Raw genomic sequence first — 15,554 nt, 5'->3', positions numbered from 1 at the left:
ACTGCACTCCTAGGCGTTCATCCAGGAAACTTGTGTTCACACAAAACCTGTGCACAGACAGGCAGAGCAGTCTTGTGGGTGACCTTCCAAAAGCTAGAAACAAATCGCCTGTCCTTCAACAGGCGAACAGTTAGAGAGACAACCGGCGGTAAAGAGGAAGTGCAGCCGCGTGCAGCTGTGCCTCGGCCAGCCTCAGAGTCCCCGGAACACAGCCAGCCCCAGAGGCGCGCCTCCATTACCAAGGTTTAATGCTCGTGAAGTGACAAAGTGATGGACGTGGGTGCTGGATTATGGTCGTCAGGGATTAGGGGCAGTGAGGCCGGAGGAAAGTGGAAGCAGGTACAGAAGGTCGGGTCCTGGTGGGGACACAGAAGGGCGGGTCCTGACTGTGCCGGGGTCACACTCTGGCTGTGAAACCATGCTACAGCCTCCCTGGACAGCACCCTCAGCACCCTCTGTGCATACTGCAAATCTGTGATGAGCTCAAGATAAGATATTTAATTTTTTACGAGGGGATGTTAATAATAGCATCCAGCTCAGGAAGGTCATGGGACGATCACATTAGAAGAGCAGCCAATACCGAGGAGACTTCATGGAAGAGCCAGCTTCGAGCTTTCATTCTCCCCTCCTGGTCTGCTCACCCTTCTAGCCCCACCCGCTTGGTGTTTCACCAGAGGGCTCTGCACCCATGCTGCCCACTTGCCAGGCCAGGGACCCAAAGAAGCACAGGAGTGAGCGCACGACCCCAGGGGCCTCACCCCAGGGAAGGAGCCACTCACGGAGACCAAGCCCTGGCCACACAGGGGTCTCGCTCCTGCCCCTGCTGTGCCCCTGCGTCACTGTCTGGCAGGGCTGGACAGTGGAAACACCAGGCCCCAGGACTGATCAGGAGATGGGAAGAAGGACGCTCTCGCTTCCTGCCCATTCCCTGCCCCCACACCGCATTCGCAGAACCAGGGTCCCAGACAGCAGGTGTGGGGAGGGGTCCGCAGGCAGAGAGGGCGGGTGGTGCTGGAGGCCCCCTCGGGGATGCCCACCCTCAGACAGGTGGCTACAGGACACCCAGGACGCCCTCTGACCCCCATGGGCTCAGCGGTGCCCTCCCCCAGCCCCTGCCCCAGTCCAGGCTGTAGCGGGTCCAGGGCAGAGGGCAGCCCTGCCTTCAGCCACCTCAGTCCACAGTCCCTGCCGCCAGACCCCGGAGGCTGATGACCGACCGCGAGGAGTGAGAAAGGACCTACGGACAACCAACCTGGGCCCACCACACCACAGACACCGCATACCCCGACTGGAAGCCACGCGGACGCCCGGGATCAGTCACGTGCCTCCTGAGCCCGTGGGGGCTGAGGGGGTCCCCACTCCCCCGCTGGCTTTCAGTCCCGCAACACTCGCTGCACACAGGGAACTGGGGCACCAAGGCTCATCAGAGGAGCCTGGGGTCTGAGCGCAGCCTGGTGCAGACTAACCTGTGTCCCCCCAGATTCCTCTGCTGAAGCTCTGACTCCCAGTGGGACTGTATCTGGAGATGGGATTCTTGGGAGGTAAATGGTTGAGCAAGGTCCTACGGATGGGCTTTAATTTAAAGGATTAATTTAACAGAACAGGAAGAGACACCAGAGACCTGTGTCTGCACACACAGAGAAGCGGCCCGGGAAGACACAGTGGGGAGGCAGCTGCCTACCGGCAGGAAGACACCTCCCCAAGGTGCACCTGCGGGCACCTTGATCTTAGACATCCAGCCTCCAAACTGAGACAGCAAACACCTGCTGTTTCAGCCCCTGACCCCCGTCTCAGGCATCTGTGTGGCGCCCAAGCTAAGGGGAAGGTTCTGCGGGGGAAAGTCCATCTGTGGAGCCGGCCAGGAGGGAAGCCCCTGGGACAAGACCAGGGCAGAGAGGCCGCCAGGCAGAGAAACACAGACCCACATCCCATCCCGCTGAAAGCAGCAGCCCTGGGTACATGGGCTCTTATACTCTGGGAGCAGAGAGGGAGCCACCGGCTGGAGTGATGAGGGCTCCGAGAGGGGCTCCCCAGAGAGGCTGAGACCTGGAGAAAGTGGGGCACAGTGGGGCGGCCAGCCGGGTGAAGACAGGACAGCCAGGGGCCTGTGCAGGCGGCCTGCAGGGGGTCCGCAGGTTCCAGGTCTGTGTGACTCAGACGGGCTGTGGCAGGGAAGGAAGTGGCCCCTCCCAGCGGCTCCCCACCGCTCAGCCAAGAAGGACCTGCTCTCCGGCCTCTTCCCAGTCCAGACCTAGCAACACAAGAGGACATTAGCAAACATGCTCACCTCCTGTGAATTTGCAGCTCTGGGCTCACCAGCGTGAAATGGAGTAAGGGGAGGCACCTCGAGTTGAACACGAAGGTAGAGTCCAGTGCCCAGCTGCCTCACCCGCCTGAGCAGCTGCAGGAATATCCACCAGCCACAGACAAACACTCCCACTCCCAGGAAGCATGAACTTGACCTCCTGTGACCTCTGCAGGCACACCAGGCACAAGATACATGGATAGATGAGCAGTTGCTCCCTGCCACCTCTGCAGAGGGTGGGCTTCCCTGGTGGCTCAGATGGCAAAGCATCTGCCTGCAGTGCAGGAGACCCAGGTTCAATCCCTGGGTCGGGAAGATCCCCTGGAGAAGGAAATGGCAACCCACTCCAGTATTCTCGCTTGGAGAATTTCAAGGACAGAGGAGCCTGGCAGGCTACAGTCCATGGGGTTGCAAAGAGCTGGACATGACTGAGTGACTACCATGCCTCTACAGAGGCACACGGGCTCAGCATGCTTCTGGCACCAGCTGCAACAGCCCCAGGGGGCCCAGCACCCAGGACCCCGCAGTGCAGCACAGCGGAGCTCCGGGCCTGAGGCTGGCAGCCTGCAGCCCCTGTCCTGCCAGGATCGCCAGGCCCTTAGAGATGGGCAGAGGGGGCTCTCCTTCAGCACATGGTGTGACATCTGCAGGCAGCAGCCAGGAAGGGCCTGGCTCTGGCTCCCCACAGCCCTCCAGGAGGGTGTGAAGAATCCTAAAGCATAGGAAGAAGGGGGAGGGAACCAGGAGAAAAGATACTGAGAGGTGAGCAGTGGAATGAGCCGCCCTCAGCGGACACCCAGCGGGGGGGGTGCAGACGGAGGGAGGCGGGGAACCCCCTACCCCTGCCTCTGGCGCCAGCGCGGGGCTGGCAGCCCAGTAGGGCCACTGGCAGGAGGCAGGCACCTGGGAGCCAGGCAGACCCAGCGGCCAAGCCTGTTCTGAATTATCAGCGATGCCTCAGGGATGCTGCCTGGGGAGAGTTTAAAGATGCGGGCCCCAACAGCCTCCCTCTGCTGCTCCAAGGGCCACTGGTCAGAACTCAGGCCCCTCCCCATCCCAGCGATTCCCAGCCTCAGGTGAGGATAGAAGAGAAGGTCCAGCATACCCCCAGCCTGAGCAGGCATCAGAGACCCCGTCGGCAGGACCGCATCACGGGACAGAGGAAGAGCCCACACGGGCGCTCCGGCCCCACACGTGAGCTCTAGAGCCCGAGGCCACGAGCCGAGGTCAGTCCACGTCCAGACCCAGTGTCACTGGCCACCTGGGGCTAGGCACGGTGCCCTTGGCTCCCACACGTGGGCACAGGCTCCCTGCTCACCTTGGCCCTCACGTGCTGGACTGCTCCTCGCCCAGGGTAGTATTCCCCAGGGCCCGGCCCCCCGGGACCACACTCCCACGCCCTCTGGCAGCGGCCCCAGCCAGGCCCGTGTTCTGGGGAGGCAGGGCAGGGCGTGGACACAGACATCCCTCCCTAGGCAACGCGGGAGGCTCAGACCAGCGACAGGAGACCCTGAGTTCTAATTACATGTCCTGAAAAGAAATCCCAGCTTAATTTGGAGTAAAATGAGACGCTGTGGTTAGAACTGTCCGCAGGGAGCTACCTGCCCGAGCTGGGACAGACCTCTCCTCTCCCCAAGGGAAGCTCCAGGCTGGGCCATAACTGGCGGGGGACTCTGGGCCCAAGTCTTCATGGTCTGAGAGGACCCTGCCCCGATTCCAAGTTGCAATCAACCCCTTGGGACCAAAGGCTGGTCTAGGGGCTCCCTTGGGGATGGGGAGGGCAAAAGTGCAGGGGTGGGCACAGCAGCAGTTAGGACAGGCAGGCAACACGCGTGCCACACTCGGGATGCCAGCAAGTTTCCAAGCAGCAGTGCTTCCCACAGCCCAGCCAGCCCAAGCCCACCACTTCCTCCTGGGCACTGCTCCCCACCGTCAGCACCCCACCCAGGTCAGGCCCTGCACCCAGAGCCCCAAGCGGCCCCCACGGCCTCCCAGCATCTTTGCCTCATGCCCCCTCCCAGGTTCAGGACGCCCAACCCCCTCCCACCTACTGCTCTGCTCAAGGTCCTTCTTAAGGACCTTCCCTGAACCCCACGAAGGGGAACTTCACTCCTGCCACCCAGCTTCCTGCTCATCACTGCACTTCACACCCACGTGGACAGGCTGCTTGTCGCCTGTGTCCCCGGGAAATGCAGCCTCCATGTCCATTGCTGTGTCCCTAGCAACCAGGGCACTTGACAGACACCTTCCACACGAACGAGGGGATGGGCAGCTGGCCAGAGGGTCAACGGGGAGAGAAGGGAAGGTGACCAGCCAGGGGAGCCCAGGAGAGAGCGAGAGGCCGGGCCGCAGCGTCCTCACTCACGCTGCCCACAGGCCCATCCCTCCATTGCACACCACCTGCTTCCCATGCCAGCCTCAGCTGACGGGCACGCAGAGCACTCTCACCCCATCCCTGCTTTCACATCTGACAACCCAGCGCACACACTGAGCTCCACCTCTGGTGTACTGAAGTCACAGAGAGGTGAGCATGGACTGCAGGGTCCCGGCTGCCCTCGTCCACCCAGACGTCACTCCAGCGCTCCAGCTGCACCGCCGCTGTCCTGCCTCCAGGGCCAGGCTGTGGCCCCCGCCTGATAAAACCTTCTGCCCCTCCTCTCCCTCCCACCACTGCCCAGTAATCTGCCTGGCTTTGCTGAAAAACTCCCCCGAAGGTGGAAGAGCTGCCCTGGGTGCCCACCACGGGCCCTCCGGGCCTGCAGGAGCCTCCACGCAGGCCATCCGCAAGGACCCTTTCACCCGCAGGCTGCCTGCCGCTGCACTCGGTGGCCCACCCTCCCCGCACCCCTGCTCCCTCCGGGCCTGCAGGAGCCTCCACGCAGGCCATCCGCAAGGACCCTTTCACCCGCAGGCTGCCTGCCGCTGCACTCGGTGGCCCACCCTCCCCGCACCCCTGCTCGAGGACACGCCCTTACTCCCTAAAACACCGACCCCACCCACCTCACTGGCCAGTCCCAACCTACCAGCTCTGGAGTCCCCAGGCTCACCCACGGACAGCTTCTTCTCTAGATCCTTCCCCTGGGGGTCCTGTCTGATCTTGAGCTCTAAAGGCCATGGAGACGCCTGTGTTCTGGTACTGACACCGTCAGCCATGGCCTCTCACCAAATGTCTAGAGGGCTCAGCCCCTTACTACTGAGCCTACCCCAAGCCGCAGCTGTCCAGACCATGCCGTGTTCTCCTTAACCCCTTTCCTACGTGGGAACATGAAGCCTGTACTGTCAGTGAGGTGTGGTCTCCACAGCACACCCGCCCCCAGGCCCCACGATGTGGCCATGGGCCTGCACCCTCCTCCCCTGCTGAGCCTCTGGGCACCTAGAGGGAACACAGCAGGGCCAGGGAGACCAGGTCCCCTGGGAACACAGCCCGCAGGGCAGGGGCCGGGGGTCTTGCTCACTGCTGTGTCCTCAGCTCCGATTCTGAATAAATAGCAATCAAGGGATGGCCAGTGGGTGGGTCAGCAGCGGACGAGGGCAGCTCAAGTGGCTGTGCAGACAGAAACAATGTGCAGACAGACATGCGCAGACAGGACAGCCCCTCCCCCGCTCCGCGGGCAGGACTGGGTGCTGTATCGCTCGCCCCCCGCAATGCCAAGGGTGTGCCCAGGCATAGTTCACAGGGGAGTGTAAGAGGTTAAGAGGCTTCCCCGATGCAGGGTAGGGCCAAGTCCCATCCAGGGCACCTCCCACGCCCGGATGCCAGCCCCAGAAGCAGAAGCAAGCCCAGCTGGCCTCGGGGACAAGTCAGGCTTCACCAGGCAACGTGGCCTTCCCTGTTCACCGTGGGGCTTCCAGCCCTCTGAGTACCAATTAAGTAAACCCTAATTAAAAACAACAAAGTAACGAGGAGCAGTGCCCCGTGGCTGCCCACAGGCGCCTCGGCTCAGGAGGGCTAGGGCTCTTCTCTGGATTCCCCAGGCCCAGCACTCACCCCAAAAGCAGACAAGGCCCCCTTCTATCATGCACCACACACACACATACGTACACAGACGTGCATACACAGCTGTGCACATGCACACATACACATGGGTGCCCAGATGCATGTGTGCACACATATGCACATGTGTGCACATGCATGTCTGAACGGACGCACACGTGCACAGGCATACACACATGTGCACATGCAATGCACGGATGCGTGTGTGCATGAACAGATGCACGCGTGTGCGTGGGTGCGCACATGCACACGTATACATGTGTGCATGCGCACACATGCAGTCCAGGCATATATGTGTGCACACATGCATACATACACGTGTACACACATCGCCAGTCCCCGGGTGCTGCAAGCAAGAGCAGCGGAGCAACTCCCCCACGTGACTCTGGGCAGCATGTGAGCCCCCGTGGCACACAGACCACCCTCCCCATCTGGGGGCTTCCCTCCCAACCCAGAACAATCCCTGCGGACAAGGTGCAGAGAGAGGGAGCCTGGAAACCATCAGTGCCAACTCCCAGCCCTCCTCTCACAGACAGTGAGAGCAGAGACTTCATGACCCATACGAGAGGCACAGAACAAACAGAGAAAGGCAAAGGAAGAATCAGAGAGAGAGAGCAAAAGTACTGAGACGGAGAAACATCGAGGGGTGAAGAAATAGAGAAGATGAAGACGAGATAAAAAAGCAGAGATACAGAGAAGCTTAGAAATGGGGAGACAGACACACAAGAGATTAAGAAAGGGAGAGAGAGAGAAAGAGAGAGAAGGGGGGACAGACACAGAGAGGGCGGGGAGGGATAGGGGCGCACGTGAAGGTGGGAGAGGAGATGGAGAAACAGATGGACTCAGGGCAGGATCTCCGAGGCCAGGCTGGGGGCAGGGTTATGGTCTTGGGACCCGTGGGATCCCCCTGCTGGGGCTCCAGGAAGGTGAGCCCAGGAGAGTGGTCAACAGGCAAGAGAAAGCAGCTGTCCTTGGAGGTCTCCCAGCCCTCACGGGGGGACCAGGCTCCCTGAATCTGGAATCAGGATATGTTTGTTGGAAGACTCAAGGGTCCTGCCAAGGGGTTGGTGCGGACCTCCCTGCCATGCTCCCAGCAGCCCAAACAGCACCATGCACAGCATTCCCAGAGCCCGGTCCCACCACCCTCACCAGCTCCCAGGTGGCTCGAGCACAGAGCACCCGAGGTTCAATAGACCATTAATTCAGCAGACACTCCCTGACCCTCCTGGGGGCCTGCCCCGAGCTACGCTCTGGGGACACTCTAAAAAATACGACACCAACATCCTCAGGGACACGGGTCGAGAAGGAGAAAGGCGTAAACAGCCCGTGACATCTGTCGACAGCCCACGCAGTGCCCAGTGGACTACAGGGCGTACCCTGCCCGCCGAGGGCCCACACTCGCCTCCACGCCCCATCAGTGGGACCTCCGAGGGCTCTCTGGACAAGCCCCCGCGGCCGCCTGCCCTCAGGCAGCAGACGGGTGTGGACGGTGAGCGCCACACGGCAGGATGGCACGCCTCCCAACAAAAGGCTCCCTGCTCCCTTCCCTCCTTGGTCATTAGGGAAAATGGAACAGATTAGAAAGTTGCCCAGCCTATTATATCCAATTTCACTGGTGCCCATCTGATCAGAGTCAGTGACAGGCTGGTGCCACAGGCGCAAAGGCCAGGAAGGAGCTGAGGCATGAGGCCCACCAGCCCCTCAGTCATCTCCAGGGAGAGACCCTCTGAAAGTGAGGCACCTCGATTCTGGCCTGTGCTGGGCATGGCACAGACACCGCTGGAGCCACCAGCAGCACCTCAAGCAGACAGAGAGCCGGCCTCCGAGGATGGGGCAGGGGACTCAGGGGGGCTTGCACTGAGGGTCTTATCTGGAGCCCAGAGGCCATGTAGCCAAGTCTGTTTATCCTCACATGTAGCACAGGAGCCCTGGCCACAGCTACCTGTCCCTTGCAAGGAGAGTTATGGGCCACTGTGGGGCTCCAAGCCTCCCTGGGACCACAAAGCTCCAGGAGGAGTGGCTGCAGTCCCTGGGGTGGGGCCTCTGGGACCTGGGCTGTGCAAACAGGTTTCTGGAGCAAACTCCAGGCACTTAACCCCCACCCCAGCCAGAGGTGGAGGGCAGCCCAGAGCCGGGGCAATGGCAGCTCAACCTTAGAACAGGGCAGAGGCCCTGAATACCATCAGGCAGGTGGAGAGACTGAGGCCCTGAAGGCAGGGGGCCCTGTGATGAGGAGGCTTTCTGCCCACTCTCCTCCCCCTCCCCGGCCCAGCCTCAGGCAACTTTCTGGATCTCCTGGATAGCTTGGGAACCACAAACTGGTAATTATTAGAGTCTATTTGAGAAGGAAAGTGGGGGATGGGACACTGATTAAGCACCTTCCTGGAAGCAGAAGCTGTGACTACAGAGGCACAGCCTCACCAAAGCACAGCTCCAGGAGCACGTGCCCACAAACGCTTCAGGCAGGAGACTCGGAAGCGCACATGTGCCCACAGGTCATGGGGTGAAAGAGGCCAGGCTGCAGCCCAGGATTTACAAAATCAGGCCCAGTGCCCTTCCTGCCCTGTGGACCTGACCACAGCACCAGCAGCTCTGCAAGCAAGCTCTGCCGAGGACAAATCTCCTCGACGTCACCTCAGCCAAGATCACAGCCCAGGCTCTTCCCGGGAAAGAACAATGCCTGTCCACCAGCACCCACCCGTGAGGAACACCAAGAAGCACCGGCCCCCAGCATGGACACTGCTGCCCGAGCCCGCTCCGTGCACAGGGCACCCAGGCCCAGCACCTACCCCGTGAGGACCCCAGCGTGGACACTGCTGCCCGAGCCCACTCCGTGCACAGGGCACCCAGGCCCAGCACCTACCCCGTGAGGACCACCACGAAGTCCATGACGTTCCAGCCATTCCGCAGGTAGGAGCCCTTGTGCAAGACAAAGCCCAGCGCGATGATCTTGATCCCAGCCTCGAAGCAGAAGATGCCGATGAAGTAGGGCTCCGTGTCGTCCTGAGGAGAAGTGCAGAGCAGGGTCACCGCCGCCCGGACACGGCCGGTGAGGACCCCCAGCCCTGCCACGACACCCCCGACGGCCCTTTCAGCACGGGCCTCGGAGCTCTCCACCAGGCTCCCCCGACGCAGAGGTGGCCCCGTCCCCACGGCCAGTGACACCCAGGCACGTGAGGAGGGGCTCCCGCCCGACACCCTGCCGCAGAGTGAGTGCCAATAACAACACGTGAGGGCTTCCTGCAATCACCAGGGCAACACTCATACCGTCCCGCAGGCACTGGGCACTGCTGTCTCCCCATCCGAGGGGGCGCTGAGGCACAGAGAGGCCAAGGAACTGGGCCAGAGACTCGCAGCTTGTTAGAGGCAGAGCCAGATTCCAGCCAGAGGTGACCTGGGTCCGACCGTGGGCTGGAACCACAGCAGGGACCACGCCCAGCTCCCTGGAGCACAGCCCAGGACCCGCTCGCTCACTCAGTACACACCTGCTGGATATTCAAAACACGCACGTTCTGTGGCGAGCAAGCACGGCAGGCCTCAGGGAGCCTCTGCAGGGCGAGGCATCCAGCTGGGTGACTGGGACAGGAGTTCCGGGTGGAGATGACAGAGCGCAGAACTGGGACAGGGGAGCACAGAACCCCAATGGCCCGGGCCCGCCTGGTGCCAAGCACGTGAGGATGGGCTGCGGGGACTCAGGGAGCACTGGGACATCACACGCTGGGGGCGGGGGGCAGACAGAGCCTCTGTGCAGGTGACCCCAGGAGCTAGACCAAGTGGGCCCTGGAGGAGGAGGGTCAGCAAGGGAAACAGCCTGAGCGCAGACCACGGACACAGAAGGGGACAAAGAGGAGGCAGGCAGGTCCTGCTCTCAGGACTGTGGGACCTGCCACCCAGAGGCTGCTCGGCCAGGGAGAGGCCTGGCCTCAGGGCCCAGGGAGGGGAGAGCCAGGCTGACTCCTATGGGGGCTGCCTGTGCGTTCCTCCCCCAGGGAGCCTGGGCTCCAGGGCTCTCATGTCCGACCTAGGGAACCCTCAGCCTGGCCTCCTGGCCCATGGCTGCTGGTAGCAGCGTGCAGCAGAAGCTGCTGCCCCCAGGGACCAGGCAGTAGAGCGTCCATCACAGCCCAGCTCCCCCATCCTACCATCCTGATGCTGACTCATGAGGATATTCCCTCCCCAACGCTTCTGGTCTGGTTTAGTCAGAGGGTCCCCTTTCCCCAAGAGAAGAGGCTGCCGACCACCTACCCTGAATAAACATGAGGCCCCAGCAAACGTGTTCAGAGCAACTCTGGGTTTGTGGGAGAAGAGCCGACCAACACGAGGAGATGGGGTGGGGCCCCTTCCCAGACCGCTTGCTCCCAGCCCCACCCCTGACCACACTCGGCAAGGGCTGGCTCGGGGGAGGGATGAGACTGCGAGCTGGGGACTCCAGCTAAAGGCCACGTGGGAAGTTGATGGGTGGGTGGGAAGCAGAGCTGTGGAGGCCCCACCCCAGGGCAGGCACCTCTGCACCACAAAGCCCCTCCCAGCCTCTGGCAGCAACACCAGCCTCCAGACCTGACCTTGGACCACCACTGCGCCTGCTCCCCAGGCCCTCTGTGTTCAGCCTCCATCCATCCCAGGGCCGCCAGGCCTTGCTGGGGTGAGCACATTCTGCTCAACCCTCAACCCTTACAAGTGTACAGACCCCCATTACCACAAAGCAAACTGTCCCTCACTTGTGAGGCTGGAGGCAAGCTGGCCCACTCAAGCCTGCTGCCCAGGGGGAAGGCCCAAGCCTGACTGCCCCTGCCACCCCCAGCCTGCCTCCCTCTGGCCCCACCCCTGCCACGCCCTGTGGCCTGGCATTCAAGGCTCCCTGCCAGAAACCCCAGTTTCCTCTTACTTTCACCCTCTTCTCCAGCCTTCAGAACGGGCACCACCACCAAGCTCACAGCAGGTCAGGGGCCCCCCACTGGCAGGAACCTGGGCCCCAGAGAGGGCAAGTGAGCCTGTCCAGCTCCACGTCTGGGCAGGAGTCACCCACGGGGACCACCCTCCACTCTGTCAGGATGCCCTTCACAACCCTCCCCTCCAAACCCACAACTGAAATCCCTCAGCCATTCTTGTGCCAAGAGAAACAACCAACCCACAAACCCCCATCTCTTGGCTGACCACCCTGGCTGTCACTTCTTTGCCTTCTCGAGGTGCCCACCCAAAGTAGAACACCCCCAGGGCAGCCTACTCTGTCTCCTCTGCTTCACCCCTTGGCCTGAAGTTCAAGTTCCACACCAAGCACAGAACAGGCTCTGCTTCATCAATGCTTATCTCTGCTGAAGTAAAGGAAAGAAGTTTGGAAGAACAGTCACTCGCCAGGATGTGGAGAAAAGGGTTCAGCCTCTGGACAGCTGGTGCCCCCAGAAGTGTCTCCGTCTTCGGGGACCCCAGGACTGCAGCAGTCTCCAGCCAGGCCCCAGGCTCCCTCTCCAGCCCCTGTATGTGCTTTTCCTTCTCTCTGCTCTGAAGCTCAGTCTCTCAGGCCCCAGTGAGCCCACATCAAGCCCAGGCAGAGGGGCCAAGGCAGCTGGGACGTTGGGGGCTAGAAGATGTAGCCTCACCTTCAGAATGGGGCTTGCCTCCTAAAAAAGCACCCTGCCTCTGCCCCAGCCCCTCCAGATGCCCTGACCTAGCACTCTGGTTCCTGTGGGCTCTGTGCTTCAACAGGGGAAATATGGGGTCTGGGAGCTCCTGGTAGGAGCAGGTGAGAACTATGTTTGGGGATGTTTAGGAAGAAAGCCTGGGAAGGAGTGCATCCCATGGGAAGCAAAGGCCCCACAGGGAAGGAGTCCCAGGCAGAGCCAGAGAGGGAGATAACCAGGGCTGCACCTGGGCCAAAGCCCACCACAGCCTGGAGGGACAGGGGCAGCCCAGCATTCCAGACCCTGGGCCGTCGTGAAGGCCCCTCTCACGTGCCAGCATTAGCTCTGAGTTTCTTAGGTGTAGGGATGGCTAGTGTCACTGGTCAGAGCAGCTGCCGGCTAAAATGGCCTCCCTCAAGCCACCGGTCCCCAGCAGGGGTTGAGCGGGCTGTCCCACTCCTCCTGACCCTTGAGGGAAGTGTTAGATGCCCAGACTACCCAGCCCGAGGGAGCTGTCCCGTCATGGGTCCTGAAGAGTCCCAGAATCAGACAAGCTGCCGCCACCGCACGCCCCGCCCTCAGGCCCCGCCGCCACAGCACTCACCAGCCGCTCAGACATGGGCGTCTTGTCTCCGTCTGGGAGGTGCTGCTCCAGAGCCAGCACGATACAGTTGGCGATGATGGTGGCCAGAATCATGTACTCAAACGGAGTGCGTGGGTTAAGGACTGGCCAGGAGGCGCCAAAGAGGAGAGGCGAGGACGCCAAGGCCGGCAGCGCGCAGTGCAGCAGCCGGGCCCGGCCGCCTCCAGAGGGGCTGAGAATGACCAGGTCCGGAGCCCACCCCACCCTTCCGCCCCCATCCTCCCCGATCCTCGGGGCGCCGCGAGGGCCGCCTCCGCAGTCGCAGCCGCCAGCCCCTCAGCTCGTCCCCGCGGCCGTCAGCACCGCGGACAGCGCCCCTCAGCGGCACCGCCCGACTCCCAGCCCCTCAGCACGTCCCCGTGGCCGTCAGCACCGCGGACAGCGCTCCCTCCGCGGCTCCGCCTGACGCCCGCTACCCGAGGGAGGGGGCCCTGAGCCCCCCGCGCGCAACGGAAGGACCCCGCGCAGGCGCACACTCCTACCTAAAGACACGCAGCCACATGTACCTACACAGGCACGTGAACACCCATGTACCGAGAGTCCCGAGCGCACGCACGCGCAGCACTGGGTTCACGCTCTGCCCTCACACACTCAGGCACCTGCAGTCAGGCGCGCGCACGGGCTCGCCTCCACCCGGCGCTCACACCTACACGGACACCGATTCGCCCTCGGGTGCCCTCCAGGCTGGCCACGCGCTCTGCGCCGGCATCGAGGGAGAGAAGGGACGAGCTCAGGGGCAGGGGGCTCCGCCCAGCGCCCAGCCCGCTCCCGCGGCCGCCGCCACCACGACCACACACAGACACAGAGAAACACAAACACGCACGCACACGCGGCGCGCCGAGAGGGCCCGGAATCCGCCCCGCCCCCTCCTCGCCGAGCGACCCGATGCGCCTCTCCCCAGGGCGCACCCTCCTCCAGCCCCGGGAAAGATGGCCACTGGGCGCAGCATGCGGCCGGCCCCCTCCCAGGCCCCCGGCCCAGGCCGCCCCCCCAGACCCCGCAAGGCGCAGACGCCGGACGCCGCGCCCCGTTCCCGTTCCCGCGACCTCGGGAGCCCCTGGCCCCCACCCGGCCCGGCACCCGGCAGGATATGGCCACTCGGTGATGCGCTTGGCGTATTTGCGGACGACGTTGTCCTCGCTGAAGACGAAGAGCGAGCGGTTGACGGTGAAGCAGTTCTGCTTGACCGGGATGGGGTTGTACAGCGCCATGGTCCGCGCGCGCTGCGCGATCGACTGCTTGTAGAGGACCCGCTGGCCCGGCTGCAGCCCCCCGGGGCCCGGGCCGCCCGCAACGCCGGCCCCGCCGCCCCGCGCCCGCTCCCCACCGCCGGGGCCCCCATAGCGGCCGCCCAGCTCGTCCCCGAAGCGGACCATGGCTCCCGGGCGCTGAGCGCATCCCCCGGCCCGGCGGCCCCGCGGGGATCGGAAGGCGCGAGGTGCGCCCTGCGCTCTAGCGGAGCAGCCGCGGAGCCGCCGGACCCGCACCAGACCTCGCCCAGCCGGCAGCCGCCGCACCCGACTCCGCCGCCCGCGCCACGCCCTATATGGGGCTGGTCACGTGGCGGCGCCAAGCCAATCCGCGCCCGCCCCGCCCGCCCGGATCGCGCCCGCCCCGCCCCCAGCTGGCCGCCCCCGCCCTGTCCCCTAGCCCCGTCCAGCCGCCGGCCCTGGGGACCGCGCCTCGGCCCCCGGGTCCTCCCGGCTGCGCGAGAGCGGTGAGTGTGCGCCCTCCGCGCGTCCCGCCTCGCTCCCGGCCAGCAACTGACCAGATGCTGAACTGGGCAGCTGAGACGAGGAGCTGGGCGGGGCTGAGTCCTCGACGGCTAGCTGAGCCGCGCAAACGACACCCCCGGACCCCGGAGGCATCGCCAGCTCCGAGCTGCTGTCGCCCAAAGCGGGGAGAGGGAGGCCCTCGTTCCCCAGGTTTTCCACACCTCACTTCTCCCAGCGGCCACATCGCCCACTCCCCTCCCCCTCGCTGTGATCACCGGGCTCTTCCAAGAAGACGTTGACTCCCAGGTTCTCTCCTGCCTTCATTTCAGGGTCTTCGGCGTCAAAAGAGAGGATGCTGTCAACTCCTGGTCTCGGGTTTTCAGAATGCACAGCCCTCTCCTGGGCCCCTCCTCCCTCAGTCGTGTCCTAGACCTTCCCATCAACACACACTGAATCAGCTCCAAAACCTCAATTCAGAGATTCCTGTGTTCCACCATTCCCTCAAAAAAAATTTAAAGAGAACTTGTTGTATGCTATTCAGCCAAAATCTCCACCAAGCACTATTAGATGCCAGGTGCTAAGCTTCCAGCTCTGCCTTCAGGGAGCAGACGTTCTTATACAAGGGCAGTGTTCACACAGGGTTTATTTGTGCCCAGCCTTGTTCTCCTGGATTCACACACTATTTGCTCATCCGGACCTCACAATGTTCAAATAAGAAGCCTTTCCCGAATCAGCGACAGAGGCCGTAAGCCAAGCGTCCCTTCCACCAGCGCACGAACAGCCAGTCAGCACCACCACAGCATCGGCAGCAGGGCTGTGAAAACGGAATAGGAGTCAGAGAAGGCGACTTTCAGGAAACGGTCCTTGAGTGGACCTGAATGAAGAATGAGACAGGACGCTGAGTGCAGAGACTCGGGGATGGCACTCTCGGGGCCAGGCAGACTGAGGTCTGGCCTCTGGCTGCCGTTTTTAGTGTGATGGGAAGTCAGAGGAGAGTTTGGAACAGACAAGTCGTCCTTTGACTCCTCTAAAAAGATCCCTCTGGCCACTCAGTGGGGAGCAGACTGCAGGGTGCGGTGCGGGCATCACTTGGGACGTATTCAGCCCGGCTCCCAGGTGGGACCGTGCACTGTAGTTTTAACCTCCTCAATCAAGTCATGAAGTGTGCCATTTCAGGAACACAGACCCTCCCATCGCTCTTCCCTCCCCATGTCACCATGTACACTTTTGTCCTCAAACTCGTCACTTCACGGCCCAGGGTGGCTGCCATAGCATGAGG

At 62.6% G+C, this 15,554-nt stretch overlaps 1 protein-coding gene across 1 annotated transcript in view; it reads right to left on the bottom strand.

Annotated features, from left to right (window-relative positions):
* The window catches only part of CACNA1B (calcium voltage-gated channel subunit alpha1 B), a 210,777-nt gene extending 196,716 nt beyond the window's left edge, over positions 1–14,061 (bottom strand). The window contains 3 exon segments of the mRNA NM_174632.2: positions 9,163–9,302; positions 12,522–12,627; positions 13,653–14,061. Of these exon segments, the coding sequence (NP_777057.1) occupies positions 9,163–9,302; positions 12,522–12,627; positions 13,653–13,936 (530 nt within the window). The 5' untranslated portion in view covers positions 13,937–14,061.
* Between the last annotated feature and the right edge of the window lie 1,493 nt (positions 14,062–15,554).

This window comes from Bos taurus, chromosome 11 (assembly GCF_002263795.3).
Source record: "Bos taurus isolate L1 Dominette 01449 registration number 42190680 breed Hereford chromosome 11, ARS-UCD2.0, whole genome shotgun sequence".
Classification (NCBI taxonomy): domain Eukaryota; kingdom Metazoa; phylum Chordata; class Mammalia; order Artiodactyla; family Bovidae; genus Bos; species Bos taurus.
This window is presented reverse-complemented; position numbering and strand designations above follow the sequence as displayed.